Genomic DNA, 22892 nt, shown 5'->3' on the forward strand with positions numbered 1-22892 from the left:
GGGCTTCCCTGGTGGCGCAGTGGTTGAGCGTCCGCCTGCCGATGCAGGGGACGCAGGTTCGTGCCCCGGTCCAGGGAGATCCCACATGCCGCGGAGCGGCTGGGCCCGTGAGCCATGGCCGCTGAGCCTGCGCGTCCGGAGCCTGTGCTCCGCAACGGGAGAGGCCACAACAGTGAGAGGCCCGCGTACCGCTAAAAAAAAAAAAAAAACACTCAGTAAGTCATTCAACAAATATTCGCTGAGGGCTGGCTGACATTGTGCCAGATGCTGGGGCCATGGTGGGAGGGGAGAACCAAAGGTCCTGCCCTTAAGGGTCATCAAGAACCCCCAGGCAGAGTCCCCTCTGTGTGCCATTATAGCTCCATTTTCCAGACTAGCAAACTGAGGCTCTGAGAACAGCGGTGGTTCATCCGTGGTGGGTGGCGGGCTGCCTCCCTCCCCACCCACCTCGTGCTGACGGCGGGGTCCCAGCTGTAGGGCCCGGGGCTGGCCCGCCCCTCCTCTGGCCTCAGCACCTCATCTGTAAAATGGGTCTCAGCTGGGTCTCATCTGCTCGCACAGAGGTCAACTGAGGCCCAGAAAGGAAAACGCCCCCTCCCTCAGGGGGTCCCAGTGGAAGAGAGAGGGTGAGTGGAGGCTGGGACCCAGACCTTGCACCACACCACACAGCTGGGGAAACTGAGTCCCAGGGGAGGAGGCGGCCTGTCCTCCCTACTCCAGACCGGAGCTCACACCCCGACTTTGTAAACAGGGAAACTGAGGCCCAGAGCTGGCCCTCCAGGGTGAGATGAGCGCAGGGAACCGCGCCGCTGGTTTCGGGGCCCATCTGGGGGGAGGAAAGGAGGGAGGGGGGAGTGCAGTGGGCAGGGCCTCACGGGAGGGGTGGGGCCTTGTCCTGGGTACCTGGGGGCCAAGCAGGGATTTGAGCAGGGGAAGGAGTGCGGGGTCCAGGACCTCGGCCTCTGTGGTGTTGGGCGGGCCGGCGGGGGGCGGGGGGGGGGCGGTGAGGGGGTGGGGGTGGAGGAGGGGGCAGACGTGCCAGGATGCACCGCCTGTCTCAGGGGCTAGGACTTTTCCGGTGGGGGCACCCCCAGCCTCAGCCCCTGCTGCCCTTCCCCCGCCTGCCCGCCTGCCTGCGGGTCCCAGAGGCCGCAGGAGGCTTTTAAGCACTTAGAGCTGGAAACCGGTGTGAGACAAGCAGCTGGTCCTCTGGCCTATCCCAGCCCGGCCCGAGGGCCCCCAGGGGTCCAGCACCACATCTCTACGCCTCTTCCTCCCCGCAGGAACCCCGCCAGGGCTGGGGCAACTCCCCTGAGGCCTGCCTCAGATTCCCGGGGAGGGATCAGTAGATGGTGCAAACAAATCCTGGAAGCCACGGAGGAGAGTGGCCCGGCGGGTGTGGGGATCCGGGGGTGCCATAGACAATACCCCCCTCACCTCCCTGCACTGGGAGGCCACACAACCTGGTGTTTCCTGGAGGAGGGGCTTGCAGGGCGGCCCCGACCCTGGCTGCTGTCGGGGAACCCAGGCCTCCCCCATCACCGGCTGCCCCCCCCTTCCCCAGGGATTGCATTGTCCATTAGGGCCCATCGATCACCTCCGGGCCTCAGCCTCCATTTCCGGATCAATGGGGCAGGTGAGGGGCTGTCAGGTGGGCGGCCCCAGAGGGAGGGGGGAGGGGTCCCGCCCCGGACACCCCCACCTCCACCCCAAGTTTCCTGGCTCCCATAAGTGAGCCGGTAAGCGTGGAGAGGATGGATGGGGTGGGCTTTCTTCTCCAGCAGAGAAGGCACAGAAGGGTCAGTGGCCTCTTGGACACCTCCCTGAAGGGAAGCCGGGGTCCTCGGGCTCAGCAGTTCCCCACCCAGAGTCCTCTTCTCCTCCCTGGCCTCCAGTCCTGCCCCAAAGCCTCCCGTGCCCCCCCCGCCCATCTCCTTTGCCCCTGCCCCCCTCCCCACCCAGGCTCCATCAAGATCAGGCGAAGAAATGCCTCAATCGCCCAGCAGTCCGTCTGTGTCCTGCACCTGCCCCGTGCCCAGCATTTGAGGCCCCTCCCTGTCCCAGGTCCACACCCAGCCCCAGCCCTTATCATCCTCACAAGTGTTGTTCCAGTAAGGACCACCGCCAGCAGCTCCGGGGGGAGGAAACTGAAGGTGGGAGGGGCTCCTGGCTCCCCCCGCCCCCACCTGTCTCAGCCACACCAGCCACACCAGCCCAGCTGCAGCCACTTGATTTCCGACTTGTGTGTCATCGCATGTGATTTATGGCTCCTCAGGGGCTCCCGGGCTGTGAACCGGCTTTTTATTTGTCTGTCAGTGGCCGCCTGGCCACCTGCACCCTGGTCCACACTTCCCCATTACCGTGGCCTCCTCCCGTGACCCATAAGCCCACCAAATATGGGGAAGGCCCACCGGGGCTGGCCCCACTGTCCTCGCCCTGATGCCACAGGCAGAGGGAGGGCCCTGCCCCCTGGCTGCACACAGCAGGTGCTCACTGTTTGCTGGGGGGCGCTGGCATTGACATGGGAAGTGGGGGTGGGGTGGGGCGGCAGCACCTAGACTGGGGACGTGAGCCCCAGAGCCCCCGGGATGGTGGCCTTTCCTCCGAGTGACATGACCCACTGCGTGACTGTGGTCAAGGGACTTGATCGGACCCCTGAAAGCCAGGGTGGTCCCCATCAGTCCAGAGGGCAAGGCGTGAGCCCCCTCGTCACGGTCACGGCGGTGGGGGGTGGTCGGGGATCCAGGGTGTGGCCTGGGGCTTCTCCTGAGACAGCGGCATAGATTAGATAGGGGCTCAGGGGCCCACAGGGGAAGGGCTGTGGGGTGCTCTCCTGTGACTGAGGGCATTGATGCCCCCAAGCCAAGGTGGCCATGAATCTGAGGGGGCCCCGACCGGGAGGCCTGGCTCCACCCAAGAGCGACCGTCAGGATATGGGGGAAACCTCAGGACCCCCCCTTCCCACCTCCCTGACCCCCCGCCCTTGGGGATCCTCTGGGTATGCACAGGACCCCTTTACCGATGGCTGCCCTGGGGGTACCCCACTGTGCCCAGTGCAGCCCCAGGAGTGAGGGGCCACTCTGCACCTTGGTGGTGGCCCCCGAGGCCGTGGCTGGTGACCAGTGATGGACAGCATGGCCCCTGAGAGATCCAGGCCCCAAACGCAAGCATGTGTCGGTACAGGGGTGCGCACAGGTGGGCGCGGCCATGGGGTTCCTCCACACACGTGTGTGCACGTGTGTCTGTGCATGTGGCAGATGACAAGTCCCAGGGGAGACTCCTGACGGTGGGACCCTGGGGACTCCCAGCCGGTGGGGAAGACGGACAAGTAAAGAATCAGATTTGTGTTGTATGAAAGGAGAGAAGGTTAGCACTCCCCTCGACCAGGATGGAAGAGGCCCTCGGGCCTGACAACACGCATATGGTTAAGGCATTGCCACCTACTTCGTGGCATCTAACCACTGTTTTTGACGTGTACCATAATGTTCATTGCAGCTCTATTTACAATAGCCAGGACATGGAACCAACCTAAATGTCCATCGACAGATGCATGGATGAAGAAGATGTGCCACATATATACAATGGAATATTACTCAGCCATAAAAAGAAACGAAATTGAGTTATTTGTAGTGAGGTGGATGGACCTAGAGTCTGTCATACAGAGTGAAGTAAGTCAGAAAGAGAAAAACAAATACCGTATGCTACACATATATGTGGAATCTAAATTTTTAAAAAAATGGTACTGATGAACCTAGTTGCAGGGCAGGAATAAAGAGGTAGACATAGAAAATGGACTTGAGGACATGGGGTGGGAGGGGGAAGCTGGGGCGAAGTGAGAGAAGCATCGACGTATATACACTACCGAGTGTAAAATACTTGGCTGGTGGGAAGCAGCCGCACAGCACAGGGAGATCAGCTCTGTGCTTTGTGACCGCCTAGAGGGGTGAGATAGGGAGGGTGGGAGAGAGAGGCAAGAGGGAGGGCATGTGGGGACATACGTATGCATATGGCTGATTCGCTTTGTTGTACAACAGAAACTAACATAGTATTGTGAAGCAATTATACTCCAATAAAGATCTAATAAAAAAAAAAAGATACATGTGGTAAATTAGATGTAAATAATGCCCGGTAAATAAATACACATTATTGTGGAAAAAAAAAGAAGAATCAGAGATTTAACAGCAGGGGGATGGGGTGAGGGCCACTTGGCCAGGGAGGTCTAGAGGGGACATGTACCCCTTATGAAAGGGCTGGGGGAGAGAGTCAAGCAGTGGTCTGCAGAAAGGGCACACCAGATAGGGGGAACAGCATGTGCAAAGGCCCCGCGGTGGGAATAGAGCTATTTTTATACTTACCCATCCAAGGTCACCTTTTTGTGTTAAAATTTTGTCTCAAAAGTCCTCAGAATAGCTAAAAGGAAAAAACCCAAATGTCCATAAAAGAGTGAATGGGCAGAAAGTCATCCCTCCACACACGGGAACATCACTCAGCCATGAAAAGGACAGAAGCCCTGACGCTCCTACAATGTGGGCGGACCCTGAGAACACGATGCTCAGTGAGAGAAGCCAGACACAGAAGGACACGCAGTGTGTGATTCCATTGATGGGAAACGTCCAGAACAGGCTGATCCAGAGGTACAGAGAGTGGGTTCCTAGTTGTCAGGCAGTGGGGAGGGGGATGGGGCTTCTTTTTGGGGTGATGGAATGTTCTGGAATTAGATAGTGGTGATGGTTGCACACCCTGTGAATGGATAAAAATTGTGGAATCGTACTTTAAACGGATGGATTGTGTGGTATGTGAACTATATCTCAATAACATTTTTTTAAATAACAAAATCAAAGTTAGCTGCTACGATTCTGCCCCACGACCCCTGCATTTAATCCTCGCCTTCCAGTTTCCTCTGTCCCCGTGGTCGAGTTGGGGTGTTCGAGCGAGGGGTCTCAGGGGGGTGGACATAGGGGGGCCTCCTCCCTCTCTGAGCCTCGGGGTCCTCTCCACAGAGTGGGGGGATCCCTCGGCTCTCCCTCCGTGGTGCTCGGCAGTGGCCACCCTCCGTCCCACTGCTGCTGGGCAGGGCAGGCGGGGCGCACACAGGGGTCTTTGTGCCGCTTCCTGGCCTCATTAAGAGGCAGCCCCCGTCGCTGGACCCAGCACGACCGAATTAATTAGCTGAGAGCCTTCCCTCTCAGCTAATTGTGCCCGGGACACCGCAGTCCCTGCGGGTGGCACTGAGGCAAGGAGCAGCCCTGAGGCCCCAGTCTCTCCGCCCTGTTCTGTGCCTCTCCAGGGCCAGGCTGGGGTGAAGGCCCCTGGGATCCCAGAAGACTCTGACACATGTCTTTTGGAAAGCCAGGAGGGAATTCGAGATGACAAACCCCCACCCTTGCCTGGAGCAGTTGGAGAAGCTGAGTCACCCCTCCACAGAGCTTGGCGACCAAGATGGCACCGAATTTGGTTGGATCCTAAAAGACCTGTCATAGAACCCAAGGACCGCCCCCAAGTGAGGACAAGGGTACAGGAGGTCTTGACTGGCCCTGGGGTCCAGGGATTCCCACCTGCTCAGGTGCATCGGGTGACACTTAACAAGCCCCTGCTGTGTATTCAAAGCCAGCCCCGTGTCTTCCCTCCATCCTCCCAGCTGCCCCAGGGGAGAGGGGCTTGTTCCCCTCTCCTAGGGGTGGTTTGAAGGGCACAGCACCCCATAAGATGCTCAGTTCGGGGCCAGGCACCCCAACGATACACAAAACCAAAGGATCACAACCGGCCCTGGGGTCTCCAGACATTCCTTAAAGACACCCCTCCCCAGCAGATTCCAGACCCGACCTGCAGCCCCAACACAGACACGCAGCCTGGATGCTTACGCTTATTTTATTATAAAAAAATACAGAATCCAAAGTTGATTGTGATGGGGGGGCGGGGCCCGTCGCCAGCTCCAGGCGTGGCAATGCCGCACGCCCACGACCCCTACAAAAGTCCCCCACTGGCGTGCCCGAGCCATCTCCCGGCGGCCACACGCCATATATATTTATATATAATATATATAAAACACAGATCAGGAAAGGCGGGTAGAAATATGAAATCTGTATAAATGCGCTGTTTACTTCATTAGAGTGTTTTGGGGAGGGGGTTTCTCTTTTTTGGTGGTGATGTTCCCCTCCCCCCCCGTTTTGTTTTGTCCTGTTTTCCCTTTTCTTACAAACATTATTAGTCATACAGTAGAGGGAAGGGGGTCTCACAGACAAAGGAGCTTATTTTGAAGTGCGACTTCTACGCTAAAAAGTCTACCCCAACCCCCCCATCAAAATAAAAGCGCCCCCCCATGAAGGGGTGAGAGAAAAAGAAACATTCCAGTCCATCCTCAGGAATACAGTAAAAATAAATCACAGTATATACTTGCTGGCTCTATTTACAGAAATATAACATCTTCTCGGTCTCGGGGGCGACTGTGTGAGGCTGGGGGGACAGGTGGGGCCTACGTCATCTCTAAGACGTTGTAATGCTATGATTTTGAGGGTGCCGGGGCTCCATGGTGGCTGCTGGTGAAACCCCGTGGTTTTCTGCTCTAGGAGACAATCACCAGGAGGGAGGAGGGTAGAGCTGGCAGAACAGGGGTCTGAGGGCCCCGGACCAGAATCGGGGGGACTCACCACCCACCCCTTCTGCCTCAGGCCAGCCTGTCCCATGGCACCTGGGGTTCCATTCCATGGTTGCCTCCACCCAGGACCCAACAAATGGAGTGACCAGGCCAGGGGTGCCCCAATCCCCCTCCCCTCAAGGGGGCCAGGGACCCCTGCCCCATCTGTCTATTCTGTTTCCTTCCCAAAGTCACAGGTGACAGCAAGGAATAAATTAAATTAAAAACTCAAGTCTTTCTGATGCAACCATGAAAAATACACTTAAAAAGCAAAAACAAAAACCAACGTCACCAAGAGATCCCAGGGTTCAGCAGGTCCCCCGGACAAGACAGCATGGCCAGCTGAGCAGACACCCGGCCCCTCTGGCACGGGGTGGAGGGACCTCGGCTGCCCTCACCCCCCTCCAGCCCTGGGGCGGGTGGACAGCCCCCTGCCCGGCGAAGCAGCACCAGTCGTGGGAGAAGCGGCGTCTCTATTTGGTCTCGGAGGTGGGCCATCAGGGCGGGGCCAACGTCCCATTGGGCACTAGGAGCCCAGGAGGGTCCACAGCACAGGGACGGTGCTGAGGAAGAGCTGGCAGCTGCGCAGGCCGCTGCATGAGTTATTGCTGGTGAAGATGGGCTCGGGGGCCTCATACAGGGTCTCATCTGGGGGGACAGGGAGACAGGGGGGTCAGTGGCAGGCCTCCCACCCCCCACCCTGCTTCCTAGACCTCACCACAACCTGACATTGTTAAACATCTCCATTACGGGACTTCCCTGGCGGTCCAGTGGTTAAGACTCCACACTCCCAATGCAGGGGGCACGGGTTCCACCCTTGGTGAGGGAGCTAAGATCCCATATGCACTGAGCAGCCAAAAAAAAAACAAAAAACAAAAATCTCCATTTCACTGCATCTCCAAGGGCACAGAGATTTCTGTCCACCTTGGCTGAGGCTGTGCCTCCAATGCAGAGCATGGCAAACAGAAGGCTCCAGGTGAAGTGACGAGGCTGTAGGACGCCCCTTCCCTATGTTTCAGGAGCTCAGAACACGAACCCGTTGGTCCATCTCAGAGAACTTCCATGATACCCGCTCACTGGGTGAAGGGGGCTTCGGCCTCAGTGAAGCCCAGCCATGGACTTCAACCCTCATTCTTGAAGGTCTGAAATGGCCCCATTTGCAGATGGAAAAACAGAGGCTCAGGCAGGGCCTGTCCCAGCCATCGCTGAGGTTGTGGGACTCCCCAGGCTATGCCATGACCGCCTCCTAACTCCGCTGATGACTCACTGGGTTCTGTGAGTTAAGGACCTTACATGAACCCCCACCAAGAACTTACTGGTCGGTCGCACGTAAACCTTCAGCCGCAGGCAGGGTCGGTCCACAGCATTGGGGGGCGTGGCAGCTGGAAGAGAGGGGTTGGGGGTTAGTAGGGCAGGAGGCTCTTGGTGCCTGAGGCCTCTTGGGGCTGTAGGCCCTTCCCCACACCCGTAACCCAACCCTGACCCCAGGTTGGGGAATCCACCCATAAAACTCCTCATCATACATCAAAGCCCCAGACACAATGCCCATGATTTCCCAGAAGTCCTCTTGCACTCTTCCCCTACCTCTCACTTTGCTGAATCCTAACCCCAGAGACGGGGGTCAGGTGAGGTGTCAATGTCACCCCAGGGCTCCATCTCACCCCAGGGCATCACAGGGCAAAGTTCAAAGGTGATGAATAAAAATAGGTGTGTTTCCAATCAGCAAAAAAAGGGAATTCCCTGGCAGTCCAGTGGTTAGGACTGAGCTTTCACTGCCAGGGGCACGGTTTCCATCCTTGGTCGGGGAACTAAGATCCCGCATGCCGTGCAGCACGGCCAAAAACAAAACAAAACAAAAATCAAACAGCAAAAAAAAAAAATCAGTGTAACTAAATGATTGACCAGGGATCAAATCCCTGCTCTCAGGGTGCCTGTCGGCAAGTCACCCCCTATGTGGACCTCATCTGGCCCATGGAAGGTGCTTTGGAAATCATTCTTTCCATCTGGGTGACGCCAGAAACCCAGTTACCCCTGGGAAGGAGGCAGCCTCCGGCCTCACCTGGAGAGCGACCCACACCACCAAGTCATGTGCAGGCCGAAGTGCATTGGGTCCTCACACCTAAAATTCCACCATAGGGCTCCCAGCTTCTTGGCCCACTTGGCGGGCAGGGGAGGTACCAGAGCATCAGCCATGAGTCAGGAGGGAGGAGCTCAGGGACCAGGACAGGGGCAGGGAGGGAGGCCTGAGGCCCTGCGGGTGGCGGGGCTCACACACGTGAACAGGCACGGGCACCCACACGGCTGCGGCTGGGCCTGCCCCCGCCTGTGCTCTCCGCCGGTCCTCTCTGCGGCCATCACCTCTGCCCGCCCCCCAGAAGCCCCTCGTGCTGGGAGATGAAGATAAAAAGCACGTAATAAAAGTAACATTCATCACAGAGATAGGACGAATAATTACAATAATTATCTTTATGAAACTCCCGTCTCGGAAAGAAAAATGTAATTTTTCTTATATTACGGAGACTTAATTTAAGCACCTTCTTCCCCTCCCCCACCCCTTCTTCCCTGAATTAAAAAGAAAAAATCCAAATAGAGCAGAGAAAGGAGGAAATGGGAGCCTTGTAGAGTTTAATTTGACTCAGCAGGAACCGGGGTGGTGAGGCGCTGGGTTCCTCTCCAAAGCCCTGGGGGCAGACCCCCCTTCCCACCTGCTCCCCATCAGCCCCCAGGACGCTGAGAAATGGGACCCCACAATCCGTTGAAGTCTCACTGCCTCGGGAGAGGCATGAGTCCGACGCCAAGGTGGGCTCCCTGATACCCCCTCTCGGCAGCGGCGATGCCTGGACCCCAGTGTTCCTGGTTTAGGTTCTCAGACTACAGTCTGCCAAGGCCCCACTGAACGGGAACTTGAACCCAGCCCCGACTCTGCCGCCTCCCCAGACCCTGCCCTTGGCACTTGATGGGAAGGAAAAAGGGGCCCCTTGGGAACCCCTGATGCCCAGGACAGGTGGGGGCAGCCTAGCCGGCCCCCCCGCAAGGCTCACAGCGGGGCACGCATGCGCAGTGTCCCAAGGCTGCCACCAGCCGACAGTGAAAAGCTCCTCGGGGAAACTGGGCGCGGGTGGGTCGCTGGGAGATGGGGGGGTGGGCCCGGGAGACCCCTGCCATGTCCAGGGTTGGTCGCCCTCACCCCCTCCCTCAAGATTCCACAGGCCTCAGTTTCCCACCTCCTGCAATGGGGGGACGGCACCCCTGGTCTCAGTGTGGGACAGGCTGACCACATGGTCCCAGTCCAGAGGCCCAGAGGCTTATCCAGAGGCCGAGGTCACAGGGGGGCTTGCGGGGAGGAGGGCGAGACCACCGGAGCGTCCGCCCGGAGACAGAGGCCAGCGCGGAGGAGGGACCCCCACCCCCCGCGCCCCTGCCCCGCCCCCACTCACAGATGTAGTAGTACTCATGGCCCGGGCGGAACTCGAAGCCCAGCGAGAAGGGCGTGAAGAGCTGGAACTTCTCCGAGAACTTGAGCGGCCCCCCGGGCGCCGCGGGCCGGTTACACTCCCAGCGCTTGAAGCCGCGCTGCCGGTGGTCGCAGGAGGCGTGGCCCTCGCCGTTGACCATGTACAGCACGTAGTGCTCCATGCGCTCGGCCGGCGGCAGTGGCGCCCCGTAGTGCGGGCAGTAGATGTCCAGGTAGTCGTTGATGCTCACCTCCACCGTGTAGCCGCCGCCGTCGTCCGCCGCGCCCGCGTGGAACCTGGGGGCGGGGCCGGCGGTCAGCGCGGGGGTAGGGGCGGGGCCCGAGATGCGGATGATGGATCAGTGCAAGGGAGAAGGGGAGGGTCAGGGATGGGGTAAATGGAGCGGGGTCAGCGGTCAGCGCGTGGGAGGGGACGGGGTAGGGGACAGGAAGCACGAAGGCGGGTGGGGATGGGTCAGTGCAGGTAGAAAGGGGTAGGTCAGAGATGGGGAAGGGGGAGGGGTTAGGGGACCGATGGGCGGGCACCCTACCCACAGACAGGTGCCAGGGTCCGAGCCCACGGTCCCCTGCCTGGCACAACCCTGCCCCACCAAGGCCACAGCAGGCTCCTTGAGACTGGGACTAGCGCTGAGCCCACGAGGTGGGTGCTGGGGAAGAGGGTCTGCCGCCAGGCATTCTGGGTAACCACATGCAAAACGAGCAGGCGCCACGTGACTCGGAGCCCCCCCAGTCTCTCCACCCCCTGCAGAATCCACATCTGGGCCCCTCAGCCACAACAGGCCTGGCACAAGATGTCCGCCCCCCCACCAGGAAGCCCCTCTCCAAAAACCTTACTACTTGACTTCGATGCCCCCTCCTCCAGGCAGCCCCCCACACCATCCCCAGATGCAGCCTCCTCAGCTTTCCTTTGCAGATTTGCCTGCCAAGAAGGCCGAGGGCAAGACTATACTTTCAGGAATCATTTCTATAGTTCGTTACTAGAAAGGTTTCAATATTACTCAGCCATAAAAAACAATGAAATTGAGTTATTTGTAGTGAGGTGGATGGACCGGGAGTCTGTCATACAGAGTGAAATAAGTCAGAAAGAGAAAAATAAATACCGTATGCTAACACATATATATGGAATCTAAAAAAAAAAATGGTTCTGAATAACCTAGGGCCAGGACAGGAATAAAAACGCAGACATAGAGAATGGACTTGAGGACACAGGGAGGGGGAAGGGTAACCTGGGACGAAGTGAGAGAGTGGCATGGACTTATATACACTACCAAATGTAAAACAGATAGCTAGTGGAAAGCGGCTGCATAGCACAGGGAGATCAGCTCGGTGCTTTGTGACCACCTAGAGGGGTGGGATAGGGAGGGTGGGAGGGAGACGCAAGAGGGAGGGGATATGGGGATATATGTATATGTATAGCTGATTCACTTTGTTATAAAGCAGAAACTAACACACCATATACTCCAATAAAGATGTTTAAAAAAAAAAAGGGGCTTCCCTGGTGGCGCAGTGGTTGAGAGTCCGCCTGCCGATGCAGGAGACACAGGTTCGTGCCCCGGTCCAGGAAGATCCCACATGCTGCCGAGCGCCTGGGCCCGTGAGAGCCTGCGCGTCCAGAGCCTGTGCCCCGCAACAGGAGAGGCCACAACAGTGAGAGTCCCGCGTACCGAAAAAAAAAAAAAAGAAGGCCGAGGGCAGTGTGGGACATAGGCCAAGTGTTCCCAGCCTCTCTGGGGCAAGCTCTGCCCCTCCTCTAGCCTCAGTTTCCCCAGAGGGGGCAGGGTTTGGCATAAAGGATGCTCAGGCCCTCCTTCGCTCAGTCCAGCTCAGGGGTGCCCTGGGTTCAAGACCCCCAGCTCCACCCCTTCCATCCTGTGTGACATCCTTCCTTCTTCTTCCAGAGCCTCCAACTCCCTGGTCACCCCACCAGCTTCCCCACCCCTGACACCTCCACCCCCAAGCCCTGCCTCCCAGGCTTTGCTCTGGAGGTCTCCCCACACTGTCATGCAACCTGCACCCCTTTCTCTGGGGGGAGGCCCCTGACCCAGGCTCATCTGTCAAGGATGGAGGTCAGCTGAGCGAGGGACCAGCAGCTCCCCTTCCATCACCGCCTCGGGCTACAGCGCCAGGAGCCCCTAGACCTCCTGGACGCGGTGCCCCAGGCCCCTGTCATGTAAACGTGGCCTGGATCGAGGGGGGACAAGGGGGCCTCCCGAGAGGGGCTTATTAGCACATAAAAGGCCTGAGCATCAGAGGGTTGGGGGGCGGGCTCCCCCAGCCTCCTCTACTCCCTGTATCGGCCAGTAAACTGAGGCCCAGTGTGGGTCGGAGGCAGGGAGGGCTGCTAGGATCCCAGCCACGCCGCTGCCTCCATGCCCGCCGTGCCAGCCGCCCCGGCCCATGGGAGGGAGCCAGGCAGCCCCCACGCCGGGTGCGCTAATTCCCACAGCTGGCACCTGAGGGGGCGGCTGGATTATCAGATGGCATCGGCTGGCCCCCCGCCACCCGTGAGACTGTGCCAGGTGGAGGCGAGGGGTCCTGGGAACTCAGAACTGGAATGACGGAGACAGGGGACCAGCTCACGGTGCCTGAGTCTCCCCCGCCGTCAGCAGGGACCCAGCATGATGATTCACGTCTGTGGCTGAGGTCAAGGGCCGCAGAATTTCAGCATGGGGAGCAGGGGGAGTGGATTCACCTCCAGCCCCTTCCCTGCTCCACTGGGTTCGTCCAGGGACGGGGAGGCCACTCCCTCTCGCAGAGGTGAGAAGGCGTTTGCAGAATAAATGTGTCTGGCCTCGGGGGTCAGTTGGGGGCCAAGGAACCTCAAGTGTGGTTCAGTCACAGGTTGGAACCCAGCTGGGTCTCAGCTCCTCTTCTCAAAGCCTCAGATTCCAACTCTGTGCCGTGGGGATGGTCCTCGAGGCTGATGGGAGAACTCTAGCTCTGTACACAGCAGACACTGCATAGATGCATGCGGGCCGGCCCTGGGTCGGGCTGGGACCCTGCCCGTCCCTCAGGCAGCTCCACGGCTGACCAGGCACGGGCGTCTCATTGACCAGCCGCATCCTCCGGCCCCTTGGGCACAATCGATGCAGAAGCTGCTCCAGGCTTTTTGAAAAGTCATTTTCGCTCTTTGCCGGCCCCACTGAAAGCCCCATTGATCAGCCGATCGATGGCAGCTGTGGCCCAGCAGCCGCCCAGGGACCCAGCCTCACCCAGGTGGGCCCTGCAGGGGAGGCTGTGACGCAGAACCACAGGCCGTGGGGGGAGTCCTGGTCCTGGCCTCCGGCCCTCAGTGTTCCCTTTTGTCCCTGGCACGATGCCGAGGGGTGTATACTCAACCTGAAAGAGAACGTGACTCCACGCATGGTCTTTCTGGAGAGAACGGACTCCAGAAGGTGGGCTCCCCTTTCCTCCTGCCTGTCCCATCAGGCTTGCCTCCCTCCCCCCGTGACACCTGCACCATCAGGTCCCCCCAGCTCACTTTCTGAAGAACATCAGAGACAAGCTGCTTTGCTGCCTCAGAGGCTGGACGCCTGGGCCCCACTAGGGCGGCCAGACTCCTGGCCTCCCAAAACCCAGGGCTCACTTTTCTGAGTGTATATCAGACCCCGTGACCCACTGTCTCAAAGCCCTCCATTGGCTCCCCACACACACAACAAAATCCACAGTTCTCCCAGGCCCACGAGGCCCCGTGTGGTCCTCATCCATACCCAACCTCATCGCCCTCTGGCTCCCCTAGCTCACTCCCTTCCAGGCACACCAGCCTCCGGGTTGCCCCTGGTCCCACCCCAGGGCCTTTTCTTTCCGGCTGCGTTGGGTCTTCGTTGCTGTGCGCGGGCTTTCTCTAGTTGTGGCGGGCGGGGGCTACTCTTTGTTGCCATGCGTGGGCTTCTCTTGTTGCAGTTGCAGAGCACGGGTTCTAGGCGCGCGGGCTACAGTAGTTGTGGTGCCTGGGCTCAGTAGTTATGGCTCGCGGGCTCTAGAGTGCAGGCTCAGTAGTTGCGGAGCACGGGCTTAGCTGCTCCACAGCATGTGGGATCTTCCCGGACCAGGGCTCGAACCCGGGTCCCCTGCATTGGCAGGTGGATTCCTAACCACTGCGCCACCAGGGAAGCCCCCACCCCAGGGCCTTTGCACATGCTGTTCCCTCTGCCTGGCACATTTTTCCCTACTTTTCCCAACTCATCTCGTTTGGACATCATCATATTTATACCTTTAAGCAGCCCATTGTCTGCCTTCCTTGGATCCTGGGGGTTGGCCTCCTTCTCTGCCCTTTTCCCTGTAGCCCGCACAGGCCCTGTATACCGTGGTGCTCGATATATGTTTGCTAATCAAACAAAGGCCAAAGACTCGAGGTCTTTGAGGTGCTAGAGTCATGGGGAGCAGAAAGCTGCCCCCAGGTGGGGGAGTGAGGACCCCAGACAGGCGGGTCCCCAGGAGACGCCTACACCCCCACACACGCCTGAGCTCTGGCCGCCTAAATGGACCATTTTTCTCCCTTCCCTGCTCTAAAATAGTGACGGCCTTGCTGTGTTGGCATTCCCGTTCCAAATTGGCGCCTCGCCCCTGCTCAGGGTGACGCTTATGCAGGGGAGTGGGCCCCCACCCCAAACGGCGTCTGGTGAGAGCAAGACAAAGCCTTCATTTCCTCCGTTAGCACCGAAGCCTGATATGCAAATGCTCGCAGATAGAGATAGAAATTCTCACTAAGGAGTGAATGACTGACTTGGGATGGTTCCCAGACAGAGGGCTCCCCGCCCCCGCCCCGCCACACCTTCACCCCCAGCTGCTCACCCTACCGGCCCCCTGCCAACGTCCACCCTGCAGGCAGCCCCCCCCAAAGCCCAGGTGACCCTTACCCGCCACCGACCCACCCACCACCCCTTCCCCAGCAACACCCAGCCCACAGCTAATCATCTCCAATCGGGCGACTGTCAAGTCATTAGATGCTAATAGCAAAAGCCACTAATTAGGAGTCTCACCCAAAATGGGGGTGGGGTGCTGTGCCACCTTCCCAGACTGGAAACTGAGGCACAGGCAAGGCGGGCAGGGGAGTCTGTGTCCCCCTCACTCCCTGTGGCTCTGCCTCTATCTCCCTGCTCTGAGTCCATGCACAGCTCCTACTAAAGGCGCTCAGACCTGCCAACAAAGATCCCAGGAAACAGCCCCAAGGCCCAGCGTGGGCCGAGCTCACCCATCCCTGCCTGCCACCCCCAGCAAGACCCCTGAGGCCTCAGTGTCCTCCCCCAGCTTTTCTAGGGGCCAAAAGACATGTCCCCATCCAAGGCCTGGCCACCTTCCTCCTGCTGGCGGGACGTGGGGAGGACCTCCCAGAAAATTAGGGCCCCAAGGTGATGCAGGATCAGCTGAGAAAGGACAATTATGGCCTTGTGTGTGGATGGGTAAACTGAGGCATGGGCCCCAGAGCTGAAGTAAGAGGTAAACAAATGGGGCTGGGTGGGCGGGAAAAGTAGGGTGAGGGCCTCAGGGCCACCCCACCCCTCAGGCCTTGGTCTGAGGCAGGAGGAGGCCCAGGTGCACGGTCCTCGGGGCACACCTGCCTCGGTCACCCCACCCTCCTCTGACCCCTGGTGTGCACGGTGTCCCTGATGCTCCTCGGCCAGCCCCAGACGTGGCTGCCTCTTGGAGGGGGTCACCCCACTGGACCCGACTTCCTCATGACCACAGATGAGTCACTTTCTCTGGGTCCATGAAACGGGGGCCTAAGGGGGAGCCCGACCCACAGGGTGGGCAGATTAGGGGGTGCATGGCTGGGTTGGGGCGGGCGAGGGGCAACGTGGCCCAGGCGGTGGAACGAGCCCCTCGAAGCCAGGGTCCCTGCGTGGGAGGGGGTGTGGGGACAGGCACCCCCCCCAGGGCCGGCCGGAGCAGAGCTCAGACTCTGGCTTCTGTGCTCCCAGCCTTCAGCTGCGCGTCTGCCACGGAGCAGCCACAAAGGCGGCTCTGCCCCTTCCCCGCATGGCCCACCAGGTGGGGGACGCAGCCAAGCCCCCTCTGGATCCATCTTCCAAAGAGACAATTTCCCCAAAGCAGCACCTTGGGGGGGCAAGGCTGGCCGAGTGCCAGGTCCTGAGGAGGAAGAAAGGGGAAGGAGGGGTGTCCCGGAGGAAAGCTGCTGCGAGGCGGGACCCCCCAGCAGGCCCAGCTCGGGAGCTGCAGAACCAGCCGTCGGCCCTGCAAGAAGCCTGTCTTCCAGAGCCCCGTTCACGCACCTGCCGTCCTGAGGAAAACCACCTTTGAACCCATGACCTCGAGGGACCCGTGAACCTCCCGGGACGTCTGCTGGGGGGTCCCGAGGTCAGAGACGGCCGCCCCTTCCCCGGCCCAGCTCCCAGGCAGGCTGGAGGGCCCCCCCGCACCGCCCTGCGTCCTGAGCTGGTCCCCAGCCTCGGGTCCTTCCTCTGCAAACTGAGCAGCCTGGGGAGGGGAGAGGCCCACTGCAGGGAGGGACCAGGGCTGGGGACAGGGAGCCTGTGGACCCCAGCTTCAGCGCCCAGGCCCCCCACAGGGTGGGGGCATCTCAGAACCAACCCCCAGCCCCGCATTGTGGTTCCCCCCCTAACGTCGCGACTGCTGCAGATGTGAGGGCCTGGTCCCCGAGGCTCCCCCATTTGCCCACAGGGGCTGCGTCGGTTTCCTCTCCCCCTCGGGGGCCTCTGATTCCCTGGGGTCACGCCCATGCCTCGCCCGTCCACACCGCGCCCTGCTGCCATCCGCAGGGCTGCCATCCACAACCCACCGGCCCACTTCCTGGAGGAGGCGCGGGGGCTCCGAGCAGCCAAGCTGCCCACCCGAGGGCACAGCCGGGCTTCCCGGATCCCCGAGTCCAAGCCCCGGCCCCCCACGGCCCCCCAGACCCATGGATTCTCACTCTCCAAGCCACCCCCCACCCTACCCCGCAAGCCGGCTGGTCGAGCCTCTTCCAAAGGAAACAAAAAAGCCTCATGCGGCAAAATATGGCATCGCCCCCTTCAAAGCCGGTTCCCCGGAGTCCTGGGCGAGGCTGGCAAGGACAGGGTGCCTGACATTCCCCGCCATGGGGAAGATGCTGCCCCAGTCGCCATCTTCCCACCCGGTCGCTTGAGAGGGGAACGTGGCTGCTGTCCACACCCGAGGGCAATCAGAGCCTCCACCCGGGTCCGCACCACTGGGTCCACCCAGGCTACAGGCCCCCAACCAGGTGGGGGCCCCGGGGACGGCGGGTGTCCTGCCGGTGCCAGCTCTGAACCTCGATGGCCCCTCTGCACCGAGGACGGCACGGTGCCCATGGGACCTGGCCGCGTCCCCCCAGCAGGAACCCACCGGGCTGGAGGAGGGGGCGGAGGAGGAGTTGCCGGGTGGGCAGGGAGGGCAAGCTGTGCCCCCACTGGTGTGGAGTGTCTGCCCCCTCACCGGAGCCCCCGGGACAGCCAGAGCCGGGCCGCACACGCAGACACTCTAAAGACATGCGTGCATCCCACATACAGATGCACCTGCTCCCCAGATGCCAATCTGCACACACAGATATACACACGCACCTCAGACACCACGTACATTCCACACCCAGACACACTGCTGCAAACATGCATGCACCCCGCACACGTGTGTACTCCAGGCACACTCACGTGGGCGCGTGCAAACGTCCAGGGCCAGGGTCGCTGTGCACACGTAGGCACACGAGCGTCTGTGTGGCAGGGTGACGCATGTGCTCCACACACACAGTTCTGCACCTCCCAGGGCCCCAGGACCCCTGAAAATCATGGGCAAGAACACGCAGCTACACGCAGTGACACATGCAGACACACCCTGCAGCCCAAAGAGACTCCTGGGTGCCCCCGGGTCCCCCACGTACACAGATGCACCCGCAGCCCCACGCTCGGCCCGTGAGCAGCCAGCCAGGACCCTTGGCCCAGTCCCACCCGGGCCGCAGACAGGTCCAGAGACACCCGGCAGCCAGCCCGGGAGTGTCCGGCCCAGGCAGGGGCCGGCCGGAGAAACGGCTGGACAGCCGGCTGGTCGGGGTGCCGGGGCCAGGTGGCTGGACTGCGCTCCGCCCTTTGGCTGCGGCGGAGGTGGGTGCAGGGCTCCCTGGCAACGTCCGCCAGCCTCACGTGTGCAGGAAATACACGGCACAGCAGGAGAACGCAACTGGGGAGACATAGCCACATACACATTACCTCGGCGCGGGTACCAGGCCCGGCCGGGCGAGGGTGGCCGGCCTCACTGCGGCGCCACCTGGGCCTGGCGGTCCCCCACCTGAGCGCACTCATCCCCTCCCACCCCTGCTCCTCTGCTGGCTGCCTGATCGCCCACCACCCGAGCCCGCCCAGCCCTGGCTCCATCCCCGTCCCCACGGTGCCTTTTGTGTGCACCCCTGTCTCCGGCCCGGCCCCGTCCCTGCGTTCCCCGTCACCTCCGCCTGCCGCCACCACCAGTCTCTCTGTTTCGACCCTATCCTTGTCTCTCCCCGCACAGGCCCGTCTCTGCCCGCGGGACTGCCTCCTGCGTGGGGCCCGCTCAGTGACTCCACACCTCTCCCCGCACCCCCCGACCCTGGCAGCTGCCCCTGGGACTGGGCGCCCTCAGGAAATCTCCATTCCGGGTGCCCTCGGACCCCAAGGCCGGACAGCACCCCTCCTCCTGTGACTGACACATACCCTGTCACTGAACGCAGATTCCAGTCCAGACACCCCTGGACATGAAACCTCCTGAGGGGCCCCCGGGCCTCCAAGGCCCCCTTTGGAAGAGCCCCTGAACCTCAGCGATGGATGGAGCCCCAATTCTGGACCCAACCGGGCTTCTTGGGCAAGTGGCTCCCCAGGGCCCCAGACCCCATCGCAAGATGTCGGGGAGGTCATCTCCCACCAAGGATGCCCCAGGCAGAGAAGGGGGAGGAGAGGTAGGAGAGGAAGGCCCTGACAGCCAGGGTCTGCTCTGGACAGCAAGGCCGTCCCCTCGGACGGCTGGTCGGAGCGGGGCTATCAGGTCAGCAACAGGAGGCGGCCGAGTGGCCGGCCGGAGCCCAGCCCCAGGGGCTACCTCCTTCCCGGCCGAGATCCTGCCTGCGGCCCAGTGGCAGGTGGGGCAGCAGGCGGCCCCAACGACCCCTTTCTGTCCCCGTTCGAGGCTCCTCGCGTGTCTGGCGTTTGCTAGAACAAAGGACAGGCCATGCCGGGACGGAGATTCCGGAGCTGAAACCAAAAACTTGGGCCGGGGAAGTGCTGCCCGCTGGGCTCCCTGCTCGGCCGGCCGCAAGGAAGAGCCTTAATCAAACCCACATGTGACCAGCGGGGCGGGCCGCATGGGGGACCAGCTCCATGATGGCCCGGCCAACCCTCCTAGGCCCGGGGTCTCTGCCCTCGGCCCCGGGGCCCAACCCCACAGCCAGGCAACGGACGGGGGTGTCTGGGCGTGCTCCCTGCCCCCACCCAGGACGCTGACTGCCCTGGTCCCAGGCCTGCCTCAAATATGGCCCTTTATGCAACTTTCCAGCGGAGGATGGAGAACGGTGGGGGACAGTGAGGGGACGGCGGGCTGTGGAAGGCGGTGCGGCTGGCGCTTGAAAACCAAGAGAAGGTGACTGGTAGCAGAGGGTCATGGGGCGGGGAGGCCAGCGGCTCTGCCCCCACGTGCAGCCCGGCTGGCCTTGATGCGACCGTGACCCTGACCGTGGGGCTGACCGGGAGCAGCAGGACCCCGAAGCCCCATCTCCCACGGATCCCCGGCCCGCTCCAGCCTCCCAGACCCTGGGTGGCCCGAGGCATCTGCAGCTGTCCAGGATGTGGTCAGCCACCAGCAAACTTTTCTCACTCGACAAATAAGGGCTTCTGCTGCCCCCCAGATGGCACTCAGTGCCTGACACCGAGGAGGACTGCAGGCAGGCGGGCGTGGCAGGCTGGGCACAAGGCCACCTGGGTCCCTGCCCCAGCTCTGCTCCCCTGGCCGTGACCTTGAGCCAGCCGCTCGGCCCCTCTGTGCCTCAGTTTCCCCACCAGCGCCAGGACAGGAGAGGACGCCACCTGGTCAGGACTCCCGGGACAGACCCCCAGCCCCCTTGGTGCCTCAGTCTCTCTATCCCTGCAAAGCAGGAACCAGGGACCCCCTGCAGCGAATGTGGACGCCGGGCCGTAGGGAGGGACATTCTAACTTCCCCAAGTTCATCTGGGGACCCGCCGGCAGAACGCACTCCTGGACCCCTCCCCCGAGGGGCCACGGTCCCCCACCTCCGGGCGCGGCTCAGTGACAAGGTTCCCGGGAATCCCCACCAACTCTAAAGCCAGCGGGGGTCCCTGGAGAGGCCAGAAGATGCTGTGCCCCAAGTCCGGGGAGGGAACTCAGGGCCGCACTGCATCTGAGGGTGCCAGAGGGGATCCCCAAACTCCAGGGCCGGCGGCGCGCCGGGGCATGCAGGGCGCCCAAATCTGCAGGCGGCGGGGCGCCCTGGGGGTAGATGCACACGGAGCGCGAGTCCCCCAAACTCTGGGGGCCGGAACTCCCTGGGGGCGCCCGTGGGAAGCGGGCGCCCCCACTCCGGGGGCAGCGCGCAGGGTCGCCCCGAGCCCGGGGCGGGAGACCAGGCTGGGATGGGGTCGTCCGGAGTCTCCCGGCGCCCGGTCCCCGCCCGCGGCCACGCTCACCTGGGGTTGCTGCGGTTCCAGTAGACGGCGTAGCGGTCCGAGTTGGCGCGGGCGGCGTCCTCGGCGCGCGCGAAGGGCGGCGGCGGCGGCAGCGGCAGCAGCAGCAGCAGCAGCGGCAGCAGCGGGCGCTGCGCGGGCGCCATGGCCCCGGTCCGGCCGCCGCGCTCGCCTGGCCGCCGCCTGCCAGCCGTCTCCGCCTCCTCCGCCGCCGCCGAGCGGGCGGGCGCGGGGCGGGCGGGAGGAGGGAGCGCCGGCGCTTGGAGATCCCCAGCCGCCCCCGCCTGAGCGCGCGCGACCTCGGGCGCCGGAGAAGTCAGGCGGCGGCGGGCGGGGCGCCGGGGTCGCCCCGGGCGCCAGCCCGGCCGCTCGGACTCTGAGAGCGCGGGCCGTCGCCGCCGCACCGCCGGGGAGGGGCCGGGACTCCGGCCTTTGTCCCGCCCGAGCGCCGGGAGGGCCGCGGGCGCCCCCTCCTGCCGTGCCCCAGCCGCGCGGGGGCTGGGAGGGGGGCTCCAGCCCCCGCCGCGCCCCTACCTCTCCACCCCCCGCCCCGCCCCGACTTTCCGGGACGCGTCCCCGCGTCGGGCTGCCTGCACTCCCGGGGTCCTGCCCCCCCAAGCCCCCCGGCCACCCCAACTCTGCGGGGCCCTGCATCTGCCCCTGTCATCACGAGACCAGGCCGGGGTCGCTGAGTTACTCTCAACCACCTCCATTCAAGCCACCAAGCGGGTCTCCAGAGCCTGGCCTGGCGCCAGAAGCAGAAGACACAGAGATTGCTCACCCCCATCTCCCCTCCCTCATTCAAACCCAGACCCCAAAATCCTAAACCAGGCCCAGCCAATGCCGTACCACCCCGCCCAGCCTGGTGAAGAGTTTTACTGTCAGGCTGACCAAAGTCCAAAGCCAGTGTCCACTGCTGCCACCCAGGGGGACCGCAGGGCAGTCACTTCTCTCTGAGTCTCTGTTTGTTCATCTAGGAAACAAAATAGGAATCCTGACCTCAGCCCCTAAGGGTGCCAGGCATAGTAGGTGCCCAATACTCCCAGCAGCCCAGAGTTGGGTCCAGGCCAACAGCAGGTGGGAGCACCGGTGTCTGACCGGGGTGGAAGATAGGAGAGGCGTCAGGCGGAGGGTGCAGCTTCAGCAAAGGGCTAGCTAGAGTGCCTGATGGGTTCGGGGCACTCAGTGACCACTCCCGGAGGAAGGGGGCAAATTGCTGACTGTGGAACTGGGAGACTGTCCTTCAATTCTGTGCTCATTCATGCCATAGTCTCCCTCACCAGACTCTGAGTCTGTGGAGGTACGCTGTCACCAAGTGCTGGCAGGAAAGTGCCAGAGGTGCCCAGCCAGATTCCACTTCTCTGGCTTTGTTTCACTCTCCCAGGCCTGGCGCAGGGTCTGGGAGCCAAGAGCTGGAAGGTCCCCATGTGAGGGATTATCCAAACTCCTCGCAAGAACCTTGAGAGGCCAGAGACCGGCAAACTAAGTTTTGCCCCAGCCAGGCGGGGATGGTAAATGCACCCGCCCCAGCTACACATTTCCGATATGCTGTGGCCATGTTCCACACGTGCCCTGAGCTTCCTGCTCTCCTACCGGCACTCACCCCTCTTTGCTTGGGCTGCACCGTGCCTGGGAGGCCTTCCCCGCTCTTCCTGTAAAATTCTGGTTCCTCCTTCAAGGCCCGTCGTCCTCCCTGTACTTCAGTCACCCCCCAATCTCCGCCCACAAGGTTCTCTGTTCTCTGCCCTCCAGGGAGCTCTGCCCATCTGTTTGGGGTGTTCTGGCTTCTGGGTCTTGTCCATTGACTGCAGGTGCCCAAGTTTGAAGTCCCAGGGCTGGCTGAGGTGGCTCCACAGAGGAGGGTGGGAACCTGCCCCCAGGTGGTGGGTGGGGCCGGCCCGGGAGGCCGAGGGAGGACCAGAACTGGCCCAGGGTCACGTGGCAAGGCCCCAAACAGACCATCTGGACACCGCTGGAGTGAGGGCCTGGGGCTCCAGCCACACAGGCCAGGCTCGGCCCGGGATGGCTGGTCTGGCTCTTTGGGAAGTGATGGGGCCACCACTCTGGAAGGCGTGGGGCCTGAGCCCAGGAAGAGGGGCTGCGAGCCCAGGGGTGCCAGGCCTGGCCGGCAAAGGGGTCCACCCAGAAG

At 61.8% G+C, this 22892-nt stretch overlaps 1 protein-coding gene, 1 non-coding gene and 1 pseudogene across 2 annotated transcripts; 2 read left to right on the plus strand and 1 right to left on the minus strand.

Moving 5' to 3' along the window:
• Window positions 1–1688: 1688 nt before the first annotated feature.
• Window positions 1689–21044, minus strand: EFNA2 (ephrin A2). Its single transcript, XM_022565644.3, has 4 exons — window positions 20747–21044; window positions 10072–10385; window positions 7951–8016; window positions 1689–7282 (listed from the first exon to the last, which is right to left on the minus strand). The coding sequence occupies exons 1-4, from the start codon at window positions 20887–20889 to the stop codon at window positions 7161–7163; spliced, it is 645 nt and encodes a 214-aa protein (XP_022421352.1). The 5' UTR covers window positions 20890–21044; the 3' UTR covers window positions 1689–7160.
• Window positions 3345–3470, plus strand: LOC115802306 (U6atac minor spliceosomal RNA). Its single transcript, XR_004022733.1, has one exon. It is a non-coding gene; the product is annotated as a U6atac minor spliceosomal RNA (small nuclear RNA).
• On the plus strand, window positions 11049–11142 carry LOC115802304 (small nucleolar RNA U3; annotated as a pseudogene).
• Window positions 21045–22892: the final 1848 nt, after the last annotated feature.

This window comes from Delphinapterus leucas, unplaced genomic scaffold (genome assembly GCF_059928025.1).
Source record: "Delphinapterus leucas isolate spDelLeu-1000000601 "Yukka" unplaced genomic scaffold, BTC_Dleu_Yukka2 spDelLeu_asBTCV2_sq25, whole genome shotgun sequence".
Classification (NCBI taxonomy): domain Eukaryota; kingdom Metazoa; phylum Chordata; class Mammalia; order Artiodactyla; family Monodontidae; genus Delphinapterus; species Delphinapterus leucas.

Bases quoted from the DNA above. Each gene is read 5' to 3' on its own strand.
- EFNA2 (XM_022565644.3), bottom strand. From the start codon at position 20,889: ATGGCGCCCGCGCAGCGCCCGCTGCTGCCGCTGCTGCTGCTGCTGCTG. The intron at 10,386-20,746 runs GTGAGCGTGGCC...CCCCGCCCCCAG, and splicing joins TGGAACCGCAGCAACCCCAG to GTTCCACGCGGGCGCGGCGG. The intron at 8,017-10,071 runs GTGAGTGGGGGC...CCTCTCTTCCAG, and splicing joins CCATGAGTACTACTACATCT to CTGCCACGCCCCCCAATGCT.